The sequence below is a fragment of the Electrona antarctica genome (assembly GCF_951216825.1).
Source record: "Electrona antarctica genome assembly, chromosome: 8".
Taxonomy (NCBI): domain Eukaryota; kingdom Metazoa; phylum Chordata; class Actinopteri; order Myctophiformes; family Myctophidae; genus Electrona; species Electrona antarctica.
Genome location: NC_136789.1, coordinates 30,340,780 through 30,360,448, shown reverse-complemented (window position 1 = coordinate 30,360,448; position 19,669 = coordinate 30,340,780). Strand labels below are relative to the sequence as shown.

Below are 19,669 nucleotides of genomic sequence, written 5' to 3'. Positions count from 1 at the left end.
ATGTTTTAGGGGTGGAAAAAATCACGGCACTTCATCTTTAAAAAAAAATATATCTGCTGTTGATAAGAGCCCAAAGTGTTACAGTACCTGATTTCCACCTCCAGGGGAGCTGCCTCTGTCGCTGGCGGCCTGCACCAACCAGCAGTCGGCCGTAGACTTCCTGTTGGAGAACGAGCACCAGAGGGCCGACGTGCGCGAGACGGACTCTCGGGGCAACGCCGTGCTGCACGCCCTGGTGGCGGTGGCCGACAACAGCGACGAGAACACGGCCTTCGTCACCGCCATGTACGACCACGTGCTCACCTCCACCGCCAGGCTCCACCCCAAGTGGAGGCTGGAGGACATCGAGAACAGGCAGGGACTGACGCCTCTGAAGCTGGCCGCCAAGACGGGCAAGATCGGGGTAAGTGAAGACCACGAGTCCATACGAGTATATTAGCCCATTTCGACCGGAGACCAGATTTATACAAAATGTCAGTGGTTCTCATTCATTCATCATTCATCATTAGGCATGTAACGATTCACTCAACTCACGATACGATTCGTATCACGATATGAGGTTCACGATACGAATTTTCACGATATTAAAAAAAATATATATTTATATATATATAAAATTCTGTTTTTTTAATTTTATATAATTTATCTTCCCCCTTGAGATTTTTTATTTAACTACATTGCAAAAGAAGTAGCATTACTTTTGACAGTGCAGAAACATAATTGTCTTCACAGACGTTTAGCAGCCTTGCATTTAGTACAAACTATTTAGTTCTCAAACTATTTCATGTCAAGGACCCCAAAAATTATGGTGTTGGCCGCCGACCCCCATCTGCAAATATGTTGTTCCAGGAACCCCCCCCCCCCTGCAGAAGCAAAGATATGAGTTAAAGTCGTTCTGAAAAGAATATATATTCAAAGATTTGCGTCACATTTTCACGATTTTTCAAAAATAGCAGATCTACAAGCTTATTTTTCAACAGCTAAAGTATAACATAATGCTTAAAACACCAAAAGGGGGTTCCCGTCCTGAATGGGTCAAAAGCCTGATTTAGCAGCTCACAAACCTGATATCTCTGCTGTCGGGAGGAAACCTCATAACTCCAAAATGATCATTGTTCAGGAAATGAAGAAAACATAATATTTTGAAAACAAAGAAATACAGCCTCATCAAAGTTGGTGTTGTGACTTTATATATTGTCAATTACTTCCATGAGAGGGGGAGAGGTGGTGGAGTTAGCTGTTTTAGCAGACAGTTTGAGGGTCCAATGGAGTTAAAGGGGCATTCCACTCATTTCCAACATTTTACTATGTCATAAATATACCTTAGAGCTGTTGTGTGGAAATAATAAAAAACGTCCCCCCCATTCTGTGTTTCCTAGAACTGCAATTATGAAAAAAATCATTAACATGGTGAAACACATCTTGATGACATCATCAAGATGTGTTTCACCATGTTAATGATTTTGTTCAGACCTCTAGTTTCCACTCTCTTGATATGTTGTTCCCCAACTCTTGGAGAGTATTTAGGCCTTTTACTGGAGGTCCCAGCCCCTAGAATGACCCCAGGAGGAAGTGTTGACCTTTACTGAATTGCTTCAGTTGAATGAATGAATTAATGAATGAATGAATGAATAGTTTATTTCGGTGCTTTACATTTACATGTTAAGTTTCATCATTTGCATTTAAGTTTTTTTTGAGTGGTGTAAACCACTCCTACAACTGGCTTTGTTAGTCTGTCTGTGCTCAAAAAATGAGCATGGTTGCTATGGTCACCCAGTTCACACGGGTGTGTGATTTCATTACGTCAGACATTACGTCAGACCACAGCTGATCAGTCTATATAAGACCTTACACCACTCAGTTCACACGGGTGTGATTTCATTACGTCAGACATTACGTCAGACCACAGCTGATCAGTCTATATAAGACCTTACACCACCCAGTTCACACGGGTGTGATTTCATTACGTCAGACCACAGCTGATCAGTCTATATAAGACCTTACACCACTCAGTTCACACGGGTGTGATTTTTTTTTTTATTTTGTACATGACTATTGCAGTGTTTAGGTTGACTATATATCTTCGAATTTTAGTGTGTGTTTGCAGATGAATAGTGGGTTTGTAGCTGCAAGATATTCAGTTTTTAAGTGTTCCCCCATACCTCCACACAATACGTTAAGTATGGAAGTATGAGGGAACAATACAACGTGTATAGTGAATCTTTATTTACTAGATCATTTATTTTATATAATATAGCTATTGTTTTTTAAATTGTTTTTGAAATTTTACATGTGATTTCCAATTTAATTTAGTATCTACTATGACACCTAAGAATTTATTTGTATGTACTTGTTCAATTTCCATGTCATTTATTGTTAATTTAACCGTGTTATCTATTATTTTATTACTAAAGATCATGTATTTTGTTTTACTTAAGTTCAGCGATAGTTTGTTTGTGTCAAACCACTTCTTGAGTGCTTCAAGCTCCTCCACTGTGCACATAAGCTGTTTTAGGTCTTTTCCTGAGCTGTATAAGCTTGTGTCGTCTGCAAATAGGACACATTTAAGTGATGTCAGTGCTTCACATATGTCATTTATGTACATAATAAATAGTTTGGGGCCTGAATTTGAGCACCTAAATTCAGATTTGGGCACCGTAGCATGTGGTTTTTAAGTGGTGGGCCTCGGGTCATCCTAGGGGCTAGAACAGGGGTGCCCACACATTTATGACGTGAGATCTACTTTCAAAATGACCAGCTCAACAAGATCTACCCACTGAAAAAATAAGTGTACCATTGCTGAAAATAGTTTAAATATATAATGTACCTGGGGGGGCTTTGGAATAGGGAGAAATTATGACAGGCAGTTTCTGCTGTCAAAATATGTCCCCCCCCCCCCGTATTTAACTTAAACGCCCAATGCATTCTCAATGGCAATAGCAGAAACTTTGGCATGCTACTAGTCCTACATACTTACACCTAGAAACCCCATTCAAACCTATTTAGGTTAATCTTACGGTGGACATGTTTGCCTGAAAAGAAATCTTTGAAATGTTTCATAGTTTTAGAATGGTTTCACCTGCAGGCCCTATTATTAACACAGCAACATTCTCTTATTGTCTCCACCAGGCCATGAGCCGGACAAGTTTTCATTACGAAATGAGTGGGCAAAACCATACCTATATTAAATTGTTTAGAATGTCAATATAAGTAAATTAATATATGATAACACTTCCACAGGAGCAGCTTTTTCATATTTATCACACATTTTGTTATTTTCACCTATATACATGATGGGTGAATAGGATGAAAAAAATTAAGAACTAGTGATCACCATGAAACTTCCCTAGTTGATTAATTACATAAAAACAATGATTTATTGTATTACAAGTTTTCTGAAATTGTATCTTTAAATATGCAAATTAGGCATTATATAGGAAAATATGCCTGATTTCGCCTAACTTTCCCGAATTAATATTCAATCCAAATATTGGATTGAATATTGTATTGACAGTCAACATTCTTATTTCATTTTGTTAACATGTCAAAGGTTTTAAACGAGGGAATATTCAATGTCCATATAGTAGCCAATGTATCATCTAACTATAAATGCAAAGTCTGTCTGTACAGCTGTACGTTTGTAATCCATGTAACTCGAGAACCGTTCGCCCCACCTACTTCAAATTCGACACACGTGTTCCACACCCCCACAGGGAGTGCAGTGCCCGGTGTCGAGTTGGTCGGACCCATGGTTGTCCAGAACCGCCACAAAAGGCCTCTGCCCGGGCCACTGACATCACAAGGCTCTGCCTCTGCAACTCCATATTTGGGCATGCCTAAATACGGGTTCGTCCCACCGACTTCTGACATCTGCATAGACCCCATATTTGGGCATGCCTGACAAAGATGGGCATAAATGGTGATACCGCTGACATCACTTCTGACATCACGAGCTCAACAGCCAGCTAATAGATGGCAGTTACAGAATACAGATCACCTTTTTTACATGCCAATATGCCCAAAGGTACCCGAGCCTACCGCAACTGGATGCGTGACGCACAACAACGTGCACGGAGAGCTGAGTCAGACAAAGCACGAGATGCACGCCTAAAGCTGCAAGATCTGTGGTTGGTGTCAAATTTGCACACTCAGTCCACGCATCACCCTGTGTCCAACCGACATCATCTATCCATTCACTCTGCCCCGCCAACAGTTTCCAGTCCGACCCTGCTTCGGCATGACTGTCAATATGTCTCAGGACCAGACACTACACCGAGTTGGGGTCTTCTGCATGAGGGACTTCTTCAGCCATGGCCAGTTCTATGTGGCGGCCAGTAGGGTTAGCAAATCAAGCAGGCATTCTTGCTCGAGATGAAGAGACAAACAAGAAGTGACAGTTTATCAGCAATGTTGTTGTTTTTAAGTGCAGTGCCCGGTGTCGAGTCGGTCAGACCCATGGTTGTCCAAAACCGCCACAAAAGTCCTCTGCCCGGGCTCTGTGCAGGGCCCCTGCCCAGGCTCCCACGGACTGGTAAATTCAGTCCTTTATTTCCGAGTGATAATCAGGCCCTCTTCTTGGGGGTGGTTATTGCATGTTTGTAATTTGCACATTGATGTGCATTTCAAGCCATGTCAAGCACGTGCATCCTGGGAGCTTGCATTTGCGACTGCAGCAGCTGCAACACTACATCAGGAGCTGGAGATCCCTGCATCCATTCGACAGTGCGCCAACCATCATCATTTCTGGCCCAGCCATGCTGAACTGGGCTTGGGACTTGCAGGTGTTGTTGAAGACTCCCTCTCCAAATGCCAGCCTGGTAGTTGGCACGCATGGCATGCATGAAAAGACAGTCCTTGCATGGTGTCAGCTGGCTCGACTCAAGTGCCCCACGTTGTGCACAGAAAAGCTGGTTAGTCCGGGAGCCGTGGGGCTGAACGTGGTTTCGTCAGATAAAGTTTCTTTCTCAACTGATTCTTGTAGCTTGGGGTCACCTCTCACAAATTCAAAAGGGTGCCAAATCCCTGAAAATAAAGTTTTATGGTATTTCATGCGAATTACTTGGTCTAAATGCATCAAATTTGCTTTCTACATGCGTTTGTGGATGTGGATAGGCACAATGTAGTAGATTTATGATGAATGCATTATTAACTAGAACTGCACTCTGTCAAGTGCCTACTTGCTTGTTGCACACAAGTAGGCCTGGCCTACTAGTGCGCAAGCAGAGCGTGCAAGTACTGTAGACCGCTACAAACGTTCAAATCTCAGCCTCTCTGTGAAAGAACGTTTGCAATATTGAATTATTAGGTTTAGCTATTTGCTACGTACCTTGCTTTTGGAGGAAGAAAAGTAGTATTTTGAAGTATGGTAATGATTACTTGTGCCTGTTATGGCAGTGGTGTCAGATTACATACATGTATGCATAGGGGCATTACCTTTAGTCCACCCAACACTGTACCATGTCATCGTTACGTCACCTTCAATAACCATGAATTACACCCTGGTATTGGTACATATATTCATCACGTCATATGCTCATATGTCTATATATGTATATGTCTATATGTATGTATATGTAATTTCTGAGTTGATTAGTGGTATAATGTGGTTACTCGGGTGGTCTGATGCGTATGTCCCTTTAATCCACCCGACACTGAAACATATCATTACGTCACCATCGTAAACCAATTATACCCTGGCATTGGTACATATCTTCATCACGTCATGGGACATACGCTTCGTAGCATGACGGAGAACATACCTGCACGGTCTGCTTCCGTATGTCCCGTGCCAGCATATGACGTCATATCATATGCTGCTAAGGGACATTGGTACATATCTTCATCACGTCATGGGACATACGCTTCGTAGCATGACGGAGAACATACCTGCACGGTCTGCTTCGTGCCAGCATATGACGTCATATCATGTACTGCTAAGGGACATACGCATCGTAGCACCTGACTGATAACATTACTTGCACGCTCTGCTTGCGCAAGTAATTAATGCATATTAACCCCTTCATGCCTCAAACCCCCAAATCCCATAAAATATATTGTTTAAATGCATCAAATTAGCTTTCTAGAGTGTTTATCCGCATGAATGTGGATATGTACAATATATTTGATTTCAGAATAGGGCATTTTTAGATATTAACCCCGTCATGCTTAACACAGCAAAAGCCCATAAAATAGGCCTACAATAATTAATGCAAAAGCAACAAATTTGCATTCCAAAATAAATGCTTATTTGGAAGTGGTCATGTCCACATACCTCCTTTCCTATGAATTAACTCGATCACTTATTACTTTATTACACTTATTACTTTTATTACTTCATTACACTTATTACTGCAGGTCTTTAGGGTTCAGTGGCCTGATAGATCTGTCTTTTTCCATCAGAACTACTCTCGGTCTCATGCTGGTGTAAGATGCCCATCAACATTTTGCCACAAAGATGTTTAAAAGTGGGGGATCTATACATTCTCAATTAATCTGGTGGTGGTAGTGCAGCTGGTTTGAAGTACATGCATGACCTTTCCCATTCTTTTCTCCCAGACTAGTAGTCTAGTTTCCTCCATAGTTTCCTTAACGGAACAGGACCTGAAGGTCCAGAATGCACTTGCTGGAATGCCTATAGCACAAGATGAGTGTGGAAATCAGACCTGTCTGTAGCTACAGTGATTGGAGGAGATGTATCATGATAGGACATGGTATTTCTAGCTGACCCCCGTCTCCCTGGCATCTCTGCTGACTGACCTGATATTGTAATCACAGTAGACCTATATCTCGAAGATTAGGTAGACATCACTGTCAGACAGGTATGTGGTTGACATCAGCTGGATGGTCCAAAGGTCTGATCCATCAATGACAGTGACATCTGCATCAGCAGCATTCCTCCCGAAGTGACGTCTTCAATGTGGACAATCACTTCTTTTCAATGTACAGTATTTAAAGAATCGATTTTCACTCATCTTCTAACACTGTGCTCATGCTTCTAATCTTTTTTTTTTTTTCTTGGACTTTGTCTTTCTACAACAAACAAATAGTACAGTCACTGGAAGGGGGTATCATGCACCCCCCGGAATTATACTTCTAATCAGTGTTTTCTTATTGGAAAAGATGTGCTGAAAATGATGAGCTATGATAAAAAGTTGTCAAAATGTCCCACCTACCTCAAAACCCCCTTTTTGGTATATGGCTCTGGCGAAATTGTGTAAAGGCAAATATTAATTCACTAAAATTACATAAATAGACATGGTGGTCTGAAATTGGTCATGGAGTATCTTGACACATAGGGGTAAGTAGCAGAACAGGATTTGGTTGGTTGCTACCATTATATTCTTAAATATGACCCACATCATCCTCAGAAACACCAAAAAATATGGTGTCCGCTTGACTAATAACAACAAAGATGGTTATTTTCCAACACATTATGGTGAGTATCACTGCCTCACTTGTATATAGAAAACTTCTCATATCCCCAAGCTTCAATTTGAGCCCAAGATAACCTTTCTATCTTGTAAATTACTCTTTCTGTCACCAAAATTATGAACTATACCTCAAATCGGTGAAAATTGTATATTCAGTCAGTATCAGCTATACATTTGGAATAAATGAATGAATGACTGAGTTTTAACTCACTCCACATCATGGAATATTTCTTACTTAGCTATGTTAAAAAGTTTGCAAAGTGTCCCATCTACCATTTCTATGCAAATGAGTGCCTCCATTATCAAATTAATCGATTTTCACTATATCTCAGCCAATATTGCACTTAAATGAACAAATAAGGTGTCTAGACCTATGTTTTGAGGGTCGAGGATCTCAGTGAAACTATTCCTAAAGTGACCACATGTGCCCGTGGCATGCTGGTGTACAAATCAGTGCCGATTAAATCAATTCCTCTATCTCGTCGGCTTCTTGTCCATGCTCTCCAGACAGTGTCAAGGAGATCAACCAGTGAGGTTGGTAGGACTGCACCGCAGGACACACTGGATTAAAAAACTCTTTAGTTTCAACCCCCCCTGCCCTTCATCATAGGGTTTTGGTTTTTCCAAAAAAGCTTCATCAGCTCGCTTGTATAAGACACGATGGTTCTCTTCAGAGCAGAGTAGCATGGAGGAAGACGAGCCAGGTCAACTTTAGATTTAGAAATTAGTTTGTCATCTGCTCCCACCACTGTTTCACTGAAGACTCACAATTCAAATAGCTCTATAGCTCAAGCCAAGCCATGTGGCCCATAGGGCAGGAGCCTAACAAGTACACTCCCTGGCATGACTAGTATGTCGCAGGGACTTACCCCAATCCAACCCTTTGGTATTACCCAGCTGGGGATCGAACCCCTGACCATCCAGTCTCAGGGCGGACGCTCTAACTACAAGGCCACTGAGCTGTTGATGATATCCAGGGCCTCTTACGGGTGTGTAACTTTACAGTGTGTACAGAATGGAACCAAATGGACCTGTAAGCCTTGCAGAGCCATGAGGCCCATAGGGCAGGAGCCTATCTCCTGTTTCTGTAGTAGGAGGCAGCTTGATGTACAAGTACACCCCCTGGACATGACGCTAGTATGTATCAGGGATTTACCCCAATCCAACCCTTGATGCTGAGTGCCAAGCAGGGACAAGCAGGGATGTACTGGGTTCCATTTTTCGGAGTCTTTGGTATGACCCGGCCGGGGATCGAACCCCGACCTCCCAGTCTCAAGGCAAACGCTCTGACCACAAGGCCACTGAGCTGTTGATATGCAGGGCCCCTTACGGGTGTGCAACTCTGAATGTACAAATGGAACCAAATGGACCTGTAAGGGTTATGGGGGTCCTTCAAATGTGCCTTGTGCTACACTATATGGAACAGATCCTTAATTAGTATAGTTGGAGCAATTCATCTGTCTGCTGTATGGACAGAGTTGCGAGTCTTCAGTATGGTAAATGGTGCATTTATAAAGCGCCTTTATCCAAGGCGCTTTACATAGACACACACATTCACACACACATTCATACACTGATGGCAGCGGAAACCATGCAAAGCACCAACCTGCACATCGGGAGCTGTTAGGGGTTCAGTGTCTTGCTCAAGGACACTTCGACACTAACTCTGGGGGAGCCCGGGTTTGAACTGGCAACCTTGCGGTTACCATCCAGCCACTCTACCCCTGAGCCACCGCCGCCCCAGTGGACGTCACCCGTGCCAAGTTGCTGCGGACAATGGTGGGGGCAAATGACAAACTCACTTCTTAAATCTAAAGTTGACCTGGCTCGTCTTCCTCCATGCTACTCTGCTCTGAAGAGAACCATCGCCTTATACAAGCGAGCTGATGAAGCTATTGTGGTAAAAACAAAACCATATGAAGGGCAGAGATGGTTGAAAATCCTTGTCATTGGAGACCATGGACAAGAAGACAAAGAAGACTGATGAGTTCTATGAACACGATGACTGATTAATGTGACGTTTGTGCATTTTGTTCTTTATGGTGCAGGCTAGGGTGGTCACTGTTTGTACACTGTTTACATTTTTGCCTTTGAGTGTGTATAGTAATAGGATGGAATACTGTTACAGGATTGTGTGACTGTTTGAATTTTGTACTGCATATTGCAGGCCATTCTATAGCGTGTATACTGCCGTATACTATTGTTCATACTAAGAATGTTTTTAGTTTTTGATGTTATGCTACAGTATATTCTAAATTATAAAGCTTGCTTAAATGCACAGCACCTGTCTACCTTATTTGTAAAAGTTATATGCAATATTGGTATCTCTTACTTGGTATAAATGTGACTTTATTGTAATGGCAGCACTGATTTGTACACCAGCATGCCACGGGCACATGTGGTCACTTTAAGAATAGTTTCACTGAGATCCTTGACCGGTTGACCCTCAAAATATAGGTCTAGACACCTTATTTGTTAATTTAAGTGCAATATTGGCTGAGATATAGTGAAAATCGATTGTTTCATAACTAATTTGCATAACAATGGTAGATTGGACACTTTGCCAACTTTTTAACATGGCTTATTCAAGAAATATTCCATAATGTGGAGTCAGTTCAAACTCAGTTATTCAATCATTCATTCCAAATGTATAGCTGAAACTGACTGAATATACAATTTTCACCGATTTGAGGTATAGTTCATAATTTTGGCGACAGAAAGAGTAATTTACAAGATAGAAAGGTTATCTTGGGCTCAAATTGAAGCTTAGGGATATGGGAAGTTTTCTATATACAAGTGAGGCAGTGATACTCACCATAATGTGTTGGAAAATAACCATCTTTGTTGTTATTAGTCAAGCGGACACCATATTTTTGTGTGTTTCTGAGGATGATGTGGGTCATATTTAAGAATATAATGGTAGCAACCAACCAAATCCTGTTCTGCTACTTACCCCTATGTGTCAAGATACTCCATGACCAATTTCAGACCACCATGTCTATTTATGTAATTTTAGTGAATTAATATTTGCCTTTACACAATTTCGCCAGAGCCATATACCAAAAAGGGGGTTTTGAGGTAGGTGGGACATTTTGACAACTTTTTATCATAGCTCATCATTTTCAGCACATTTTTTCCAATAAGAAAACACTGATTAGAAGTATAATTCCGGGGGGTGCATGATACCCCCTTCCAGTGACTAGACTAAAAGTGCTGCCTCTTTTCCAATATGCATGTTCATATTTATACCTTGCTTATTCGATGATGCTGTTTATTATTACTGTTCATCGGTGTTGAGGACCCCCTCTAAAATGAGATGATGCATCTCAAGGGGCTTATCCTTTCAATAAAGGTATATACATTTGCATTCCATCCTCTGTGAACATGGCAGTTAAGACTGGTGCCAGCTCATCGGCAAGGCCATCCTCCACATGAACATCACAGTCACTAGACAGGAGTACGATGACCATTGAATAGATATAATTTAGGTCATACACTTTGGAGTGTATCATTTGAATTGGATTTGGCTGTTGTTGCCACCATCTTCAACCTGAAAAGAAATATGCTACAGTTTCACTAATACAGATGGTATAGAAAGCAGATTTGATACATTTGACTTGATTATTGTGCATACAATCTCATTCCCAAAAGATGTATTTTATGGCATGTTGGGGTTTTCAGGCATGAAGGGGTTAATAATATGCATTAATAAATAATGCATTAATCATAAATGTTATACATTATACAATGTGGATTGCATATCCACATTCATAAACACTGTAGAAATCAAAGTTGATGCATTTAGACCAAGTATTTTGCATGAAATACCATAAAACTCTATTTTGGGTGGATTATTTTGTGTTTCGGGCATTAAGGGGCTAATAACAAAAAATGCCCAAGGGATATCACTGGGCACCCTCTTGAATTATTAAGAGGTGACCCCATGCTACAAGAATCAGTTGACAAAAAAACTTTATCTGACGAAACCACGTTCAGCCAAAAATCACCCTTCGGTTCCTGGACTAGGTGGCGTTATGTGTTGATGTCCTCATTCAGCACTTATTTTCAAATTATTCCATTTGTGTGCAGAATTTTGCATTAAAAAGCCATTTAAGCATATATGAAAGTATTGAATAAGTAAAATTACTATTCCAATCAATTATCCTACTTGAATTATGCAGAAAGGTGTGATTATAGGTCTCTACACAATAATGGCTCAAACGTTGATCATATATTTTTGTAAGAATGTGTGTGGTAATATAGGTGTCCACATATTCAATGCATGATAACGACCACTAAGCTATGTGTCTGCAATGGTTATCATGCCAAACTATGAAGTAGAGATGCACAACAAGTCAAAAAAAATCACACCAGCTTTGCCCACCCATTTGATTCTATAGCTATGGCCCTGGCTTGTGTTATCACACTATAATAGTGTTTCTGATTATATCTCTAGAGTTACAAAACGTATAAACACATGTTACCACTCATATTAAAGCTTAGAATGGTGAGCAGTTTTCTATAGCCATTAGGAACATGTTGGTTCTTAGCACACACTTCCAAAATGGGGATATGTGCAAGCCTTATTTTAAATTTCTTAGATGTGTGTGTGCAAAATACTGCATTAAAAGCCCATTTAAGCATATATGGAAGTTTTGTGGAAGTAAAATAACCATTCCAATTGATTCCCCATATTTGAATTATGCAGAAAAGTGGTTTCATTGGTCTCTGCACAAAGTAAGGTTCAAAAGTTGTTCATGTATTCAATGCATGATAACTACCACTAAGCTGCTAGTCTGCGATTGTTATCATACAAAAATGTGAAGTAGAGATGTACAGCTAGTCAAAAATTCAAACAAGAATTTGCCCACCCATTTCGTAATTAACGCGCAAATTAGGGGGGTCTGGCTCATGGACTAGAGAGTATGTTTTGCACTCCGTCCGTGTGTGTGTGTGTGTGTCCGTCCGTCCTTCCGTCCGTCCGTTACCAGCTAATCTCCGGCACCGTTAACCCGGTTGATGCCAAACTTTGCACACACATTCCCTGGATGCCAACGATGAACCTCTGCCCCACATTTTCCAGAACGGCCTGTTATAGCGCCACCATGAGGCAGCTTTTTACATGTTTTACCTAAAACTGCACTGATCTGCGTGAAATGTTACATGCACACTCCTTAGAGGCCAAGGACAAACCTTTGACCTGCATTTTCCGCATCTGCCTTTTATAGCGCCACCAGGAGGCCGACTTTTGTAAAACATATTTTTTGATATTACTCCTCCAGATTCTGTCCAAAAATCTCACAAATCGTTACACAGTATCTCTATGGTCATGTGCTCAAGTCGGATCTGTCCGATATTTTATATTCCATCCTAATTGGCTATAATTGGCTTTCACAGTTTGCAAGATTGCCCCGTTTTGAAGAAAAGCCTCAAATCATGAACGCAGCGTACAATTTACGTGAAATCTTTCACACATTTTCTTACTAGGCTGAGGAATATATCCCCCACCCTTTTCACATTGGCCTGTTATAGCGCCACCAACAGGTTGATTTTTGCAAAACACATTTTTGGAACAAAATGCCTCAAATCATCCATTGTGGAGGCCACAACCTGACCTGGCTTGGTGGAGACCTGTGCCCCGAGGGGCACTTTTTCTAGTTTCAAAGTGGTATCGCCTTCATTTGAGTGTTTTCAGTCTTGGCTAAGTTTTTTTGTCGTTCCTATTCTCTATTTGTTCCCCCCAACAGATTTTCGGGCATATCCTGCGTCGGGAGTTCAAAGAGAGTAACACCAAACACTTGTCCCGTAAGTTCACCGAGTGGGCTTACGGGCCGGTCCACTCTTCCCTGTACGACCTGGCCTCTCTGGACTCTTACAAGGACAGCAACTCCGTCTTGGAGATATTGGTCTACGGCAGTGACATTCCTGTAAGTCACATCATTATACATTCAGTCACCTATACCAATACCATATTGTAATTTATTACGTGCACGGTGCAGAGAAGGGCATCTTGTTACGAATTTCAAACAATACACCTAACGTTTCAAAATACACTATAAAATACAAAATAAACTATAAAATGATACGTAGCTGGCGGAGTTAGTTCAGTCAGATATACTTGAGCGGGTTCATGCTATGCTCAAAGGACATAAATGTATTTGAGGGGTTAATATGCTGCATTACTATGTGGGTGTATACAGTGTTTGCAAGAACCACATGTCATTCGCTGATGTGGCAGTCAGCTGACCAATTGGGCAGGGTATTTAAAGGACCACTTCACCACTTTCCAACATCTCTTCATATAATTGGTCCTCACTAATGTTCATGATAAAACACCACCATTTTTTCCTACTCAGTCTGTGTCTCATAGGAGGGCTTTGGGCAGTTCGGACACCCGTCCACCAGTGACATCATCATTAGGCAGATTTTTTTTTAAATATATTTAGATTTTTATTATCGTGAGAACGATGGCTTCAACTTTTGCATTGCAACTTTTCAGGAAAAGAAAGCCTGCCGTTTCTATTAGCTTGGATTCACCATTGATGATGTCACTGGTGGACGGGTTTCTGAACTGCCCACAGCCTTTCTATAAGACACAGACTTGAGTAGGAAAAAATGGTGGTATTTTATCATGAACATTAGTTAGGACCAATTATAGGAAGATAAGTTGAAAAGTGGTGAAGTGGTCCTTTAAGCTCACCTACAGTGTTTCCACACTTGAGCAGACAGGCGCGGCCGCTTTCCGCTGTCTGCCGGCGTCTTTTCCGGGTTTTTAGACAGCTGGTGGATGGAAATTAAGCTCCACCCACGCGGCTGAATGCCGCGACGGCCAGATTCCCGGAACCGCTTGCCCCAGCGGCATTCAGCCACGTGGGTGGAGCTTAATTTCCATCCACCAGCTGTCTAAAAACCCGGAAAAGACGCCGGCAGACAGAGAAAACGGCCGCGGCTGTCTGGTAGGTCTGGCAACGCGTATATCTTTTCTACGTCCGAGCATAGACATGGTAACGCCCGCCTGCTTCTGATTGGCCTACCGACACTGCCCGTCTTGCCTGTCCTCCGAGATGCAAGGGTTCTCCGTGGTGGGAAATAATACAAGTACAAGAGAATGGCAACACGCAACAGTAACTTGTAACTTTAATTTTTGTAGAAGAGGCAAACCAATATTGTTTGTGCCGTTTGCTTTGATTGAATAATTGATTGAACACGTATGTACTATGATTTGATTTGGCTGTGTTCTAAATTAAAGTGTTAGTGTTGATTATCGTGTATTAATCTAATTATAGTAAACTAATACTGTTATACTAAAAAAGATAAAGATCAAGGGAAAAGAGACCTTTTTACAGTACAATAATGTTTCAAGTTTACACATAAACAGGCCAACGGCATAAACAATATTAGTTTGCCTCTTCTACAATAATAAAAGTTACTGTCGCGCGTGCTAAGCTGTCATTCTCTTGTATTATATCGTACTTGTATTATTTATTTCCCACCACGGAGTAACCTCGCGGCAGACTATCCAGCTAACTAGCTATCTTCCACCTCAGAGGAAACTCTGGTAAGGCCGGCAGTGTCGGTAGGCCAATCAGAGGCAGGCGGGGCGTTACCATGTCTATGCTCGGACGTAGAATAGATATACGCTCTGGCAACAGCTAGAGACTGCATGCTTCTTCCTGCCTTCCTCTGCATATGGTTCCTGGTTGTTGTTATGTACTGTTTGCTCCAAGGGGCCAGTGAGGCTATTCAACGTTGAAGCTCTGGGCCCTAGTGGTAGGAGGAGGGACTACAGGCGGACCCGTGGATTCATGACCGGGAAACCCCGTGCAGCTGGGCTTTAACATTGAGCGCTCGGTTGCACTTCCGCATTTGACCACCAACATTTGGTGGTCAAATGCGGAAGTAGACGTTCTGAGACGGTACTTCCGGCAGTCTTCCGGGTGCTTCAAAACGCCACTGAGCAACTTCCACTGACATGAATAGCTGGGGGGGCGGAGCTTCGCGTCAGTTCAGTCTCTATCCTTTTATATACTCTATGGTTTGCTCCCACCACCACCCCAGCACCACCGGTGGGCTCTGTTATTTATGTTCCCCATGGGGGGTTGTTTTGCTCCCACCACCACCCCAGCACCACCGGTGGGCTCTGTTATTTATGTTCCCCATGGGGGGTTTTATTGTATATCTATCTCCCTGCTCTTAATGTTTAATGATGGTGTATAATTGTGATGAGCAGGGAGAAAATTGCAGCAGAGCCACGACAAGATAAAATATTATATTATAATTATATGTATTATATTATATATAATAAATATTGGTTAAATAGGTAGTTGTAGTGTATAATTGTATAATTGAATAGTAATGAAAGTGAATGCTAATTGCTAATAATAACTAGTAGCTAGTAATAAAATAAATCAGACCCATCTGAGTGGTACTGTACTGTACTGTACTGTACTGTACTGTACTGTACTGTACTGTACACAATTACGGTGCAAAATTGTGCCCCATATTGTGACCCCACCGTGGACCCACTGCCGTGTCTCTCTTTAATATTTTGTTCTGAAACACAACAAATCATCTCCTTTCAGAATCGTCACCAGATGCTCCAGCTTGAGCCTCTGAGCAGACTGCTGGAGGAGAAGTGGAACAGGTTCGCAGGTCGCATCTTTTTCCTCAACTTCCTGGTCTACGTCTTGTACCTGGTGGTGTTCACCATGGTCGCCTACAACAAGAAGGACAAGGTGAGCCAGACACGGAGGCAGCACCAGGCTCTGGGAGGGACAAGGTGAGCCAGACACGGAGGCAGCACCAGGGCCGCGTGACCCAAAAGAGAAATTATAGACATTCTCCCGGGACCCAAACTAGTAAAAAGAATAGCAGATCTACAAGCTCAAAACGTGATGCTTCGTGTTGTATACTATAAAACATTGGCCAAATTGTCAAATAGTATAAGAAAGAGGAAATGATTGTGAAAATAGCCGATCTACAAGCTCACAGCGGCTCATCTGTGGAACCAAGTCAAACTAAACGTAAATGCCTCCTACATGCCAAGGGCTTGTCAGGGTGAACCCTAGCTCAAATATGATTTGAGGGGTCACAGCCTGTAAAGGTTGAGAACCAATACCAAACGAGTCGCCCATTTACCAACTCGCCCCGGGCGAACTGCTCAGCCTGGTATTCCTAAAGTAAAGTAAGTCAATTATGCTTAAACGGTTAAACCTAACTTATTCCTAAGTACCTTAACCTCAGTAAAACTATGGCTAAACCTAACCCTATTCCTAAACTTAACCTCAGTAAAACTATGCCTAAACCTAACCCTATTCCTAAACTTAACCTCAGTAAAACTATGCCTAAACCTAACCCTATTCCTAAACTTAACCTCAGTAAAACTATGCCTAAACCTAACCCTATTCCTAAACTTAACCTCAGTAAAACTATGCCTAAACCTAACCCTATTCCTAAACTTAACCTCAGTAAAACTATGCCTAAACCTAACCCTATTCCTAAACTTAACCTCAGTAAAACTATGCCTAAACCTAACCCTATTCCTAAACTTAACCTCAGTAAAACTATGCCTAAACCTAACCCTATTCCTAAACTTAACCTCAGTAAAACTATGCCTAAACCTAACCCTATTCCTAAACTTAACCCCAGTAAAACTATGCCTAAACCTAACCCTATTCCTAAACTTAACCTCAGTAAAACTATGCCTAAACTTAACCCTATTCCTAAACTTAACCCCAGTAAAACTATGCCTGACCCTAAACTTATTTCTAACCTTATTCGCAGTCAAACAAAATATAGAATACAAGAACCGCCTCACCGAGCGGTCGGCGTGAGGTCGGCGGGAAAGAAAACGATGGCGAGATGGATTATGGGCGACTGTAGGCCTACCTGGCTGTTACCTTGAGAAGCACTTCTATAGGGTAGAGGCTCACACACTGATCCTTGTTGTCCGGTCCTCCCCAGCCACCGTTCTCCATCCAGCACACCACAGACGGATACCTCTACCTCTCAGGTCAACTGCTGATGGCACTGGCCTCCTGCTACTTCTTCATCAGAGGGGTATGTGTTCACTAGTGGCCTCCTGCTACTTCTTCATCAGAGGGGTATGTGTTCACTAGTGGCCTCCTGCTACTTCTTCATCAGAGGGGTATGTGTTCACTAGTGGCCTCCTGCTACTTCTTCATGAGAGGGGTATGTGTTCACTAGTGGCCTCCTGCTACTTCTTCATCAGAGGGGTATGTGTTCACTAGTGGCCTCCTGCTACTTCTTCATCAGAGGGGTATGTGTTCACTAGTGGCCTCCTGCTACTTCTTCATCAGAGGGGTATGTGTTCACTAGTGGCCTCCTGCTACTTCTTCATCAGAGGGGTAATGTGTTCACTAGTGGCCTCCTGCTACTTCTTCATCAGAGGGGTATGTGTTCACTAGTGGCCTCCTGCTACTTCTTCATCAGAGGGGTATGTGTTCACTAGTGGCCTCCTGCTACTTCTTCATCAGAGGGGTAATGTGGGCGCTGTTTTGTTATGTGACAGTTGGACGGGCACCGGCATCACAAACCCTCAGAAAAATGGCACAAAGATGTTTTTATTTATTTATGTTGGGTAGTAACATTTTGAGGTATTTGTACTTTGCTTGAGTGTTTCCGATTTCCAATACTTTAACTTCCACTCCCCTATGTCTCGGATCCAAATATTGCATCCACTACATTTATTTGAAAACTTGAATTACTAGTTACTTTGTGGATTTGGATTATTATTACAAAACATTCATTAAGCCAACTTTACTCAAGTACATTTTGAATTCCAGACTTTTACTTGTAACGGAGTAGTTTTACATTGCATTATTGATATTTTTTATTTTTGTCTAAATCCCCAGATACTAGACATGAAGAGGAAACGTCCAAAGCTACAGACACTGCTGATTGACGGCTACAGTGAGATCCTGTTGTAAGTTGCCACGGCCCGTGCACTCTCTGCTTTAACCCATTTTGGCCTGACATCGAAATTTAAAAAAAATATCTCTTTAAAAAAAAAATCTGAAAAACCTCATGTTTCTGTATCAGTGGTTCTCAATATTTCATGTAAAAAAGGACCCCCCAGAAGCAAAGATTTGAGTTAAAAACTGAAACTCTGAAAGAATATATATTCAAAGATTTGAGGCACATTTTCACGACTTTTAAAAAATAGCAGACCTACAAGCTCGTAGCGCGCCACTCGGTGGCGTGCTATGAGCTTGTAGATCTGCTATTTTTCAATAGCTAAAGTATAACATGATGCTTAAAACACCAAAAAGGGTTCCCGCCCAAAATGGGTTAAAGTAGGCCTATGAAAGAATCACTGGAAGAAATATCAGATATCACATCAGATGATGAAAGAGTACACGACGACACGTGTAATATTTTTCTGCTTGCACACAAACTATGCATTAAAAAAAGGCCCAGTCTTTGATCATCACATCAGAGAAGCGCGTGTGTGGCTGCGTGCGTGCGTGCGTGCGTGCGTGCGTGCGTGCGTGCGTGCGTGCGTGCGTGCGTGCGTGCGTGCGTGCGCAAGCAAACCTTGCTGTATGTCATGGCCTGCTCATTATGCACTGTGTTCCTGGCAGTGTGCGAGCTGTGCGTTTAGAAGCGGCTTTGTGTTTTTGCATACAATGTTTTTGCATCTCTCTGGGGGGAATCGTTGTTATTATATGTATATTCTGCTTTATAGTTTTGTGCAGGGCCTCTTGTTCCTGGTCTGTGTACTGTATGTAATCTGCTTTATAGTTTTGTGCAGAACCTCTTGTTCCTGGTCTGTGTACTGTATGTATTCTGCTTCATAGTTTTGTGCAGAGCGTCTTGTTCCTGGTCTGTGTACTGTATGTATTCTGCTTTATAGTTTTGTGCAGAACCTCTTGTTCCTGGTCTGTGTACTGTATGTATTCTGCTTCATAGTTTTGTGCAGAGCGTCTTGTTCCTGGTCTGTGCCGTGCTGTACTTCTGTGGGAGGCAGGAGTACCTGGGCTTCCTGGTGCTGTGTCTGGCTCTGAGCTGGATCAACCTGCTGTACTTCTCCAGAGGAAACAGACACATGGGGATCTACAGCGTTATGATACAGAGGGTACTATAGCGATGGCTTCATAGCACAGTCGCATCCACGCACGCACGCACGCACGCACGCACGCACACAGCGCTATGATACAGAAGGTACTAGCGATGGCTTCATAGCACAGACACACGCACGCACGCACGCACGCACTACA

General features: G+C 42.1%; 1 protein-coding gene across 1 annotated transcript in view; it reads left to right on the top strand.

Moving 5' to 3' along the window:
• trpv1 (transient receptor potential cation channel, subfamily V, member 1) overlaps positions 1-19,669 on the top strand; it is a 50,488-nt gene that overhangs the window by 13,786 nt on the left and 17,033 nt on the right. Inside the window, exons 5-10 of the mRNA XM_079507865.1 lie at positions 105-403; positions 13,178-13,357; positions 16,013-16,165; positions 17,394-17,489; positions 18,305-18,375; positions 19,362-19,527. Coding sequence (XP_079363991.1) covers positions 105-403; positions 13,178-13,357; positions 16,013-16,165; positions 17,394-17,489; positions 18,305-18,375; positions 19,362-19,527 — 965 coding nt within the window. The remainder of the gene's footprint in view (positions 1-104; positions 404-13,177; positions 13,358-16,012; positions 16,166-17,393; positions 17,490-18,304; positions 18,376-19,361; positions 19,528-19,669) is intronic.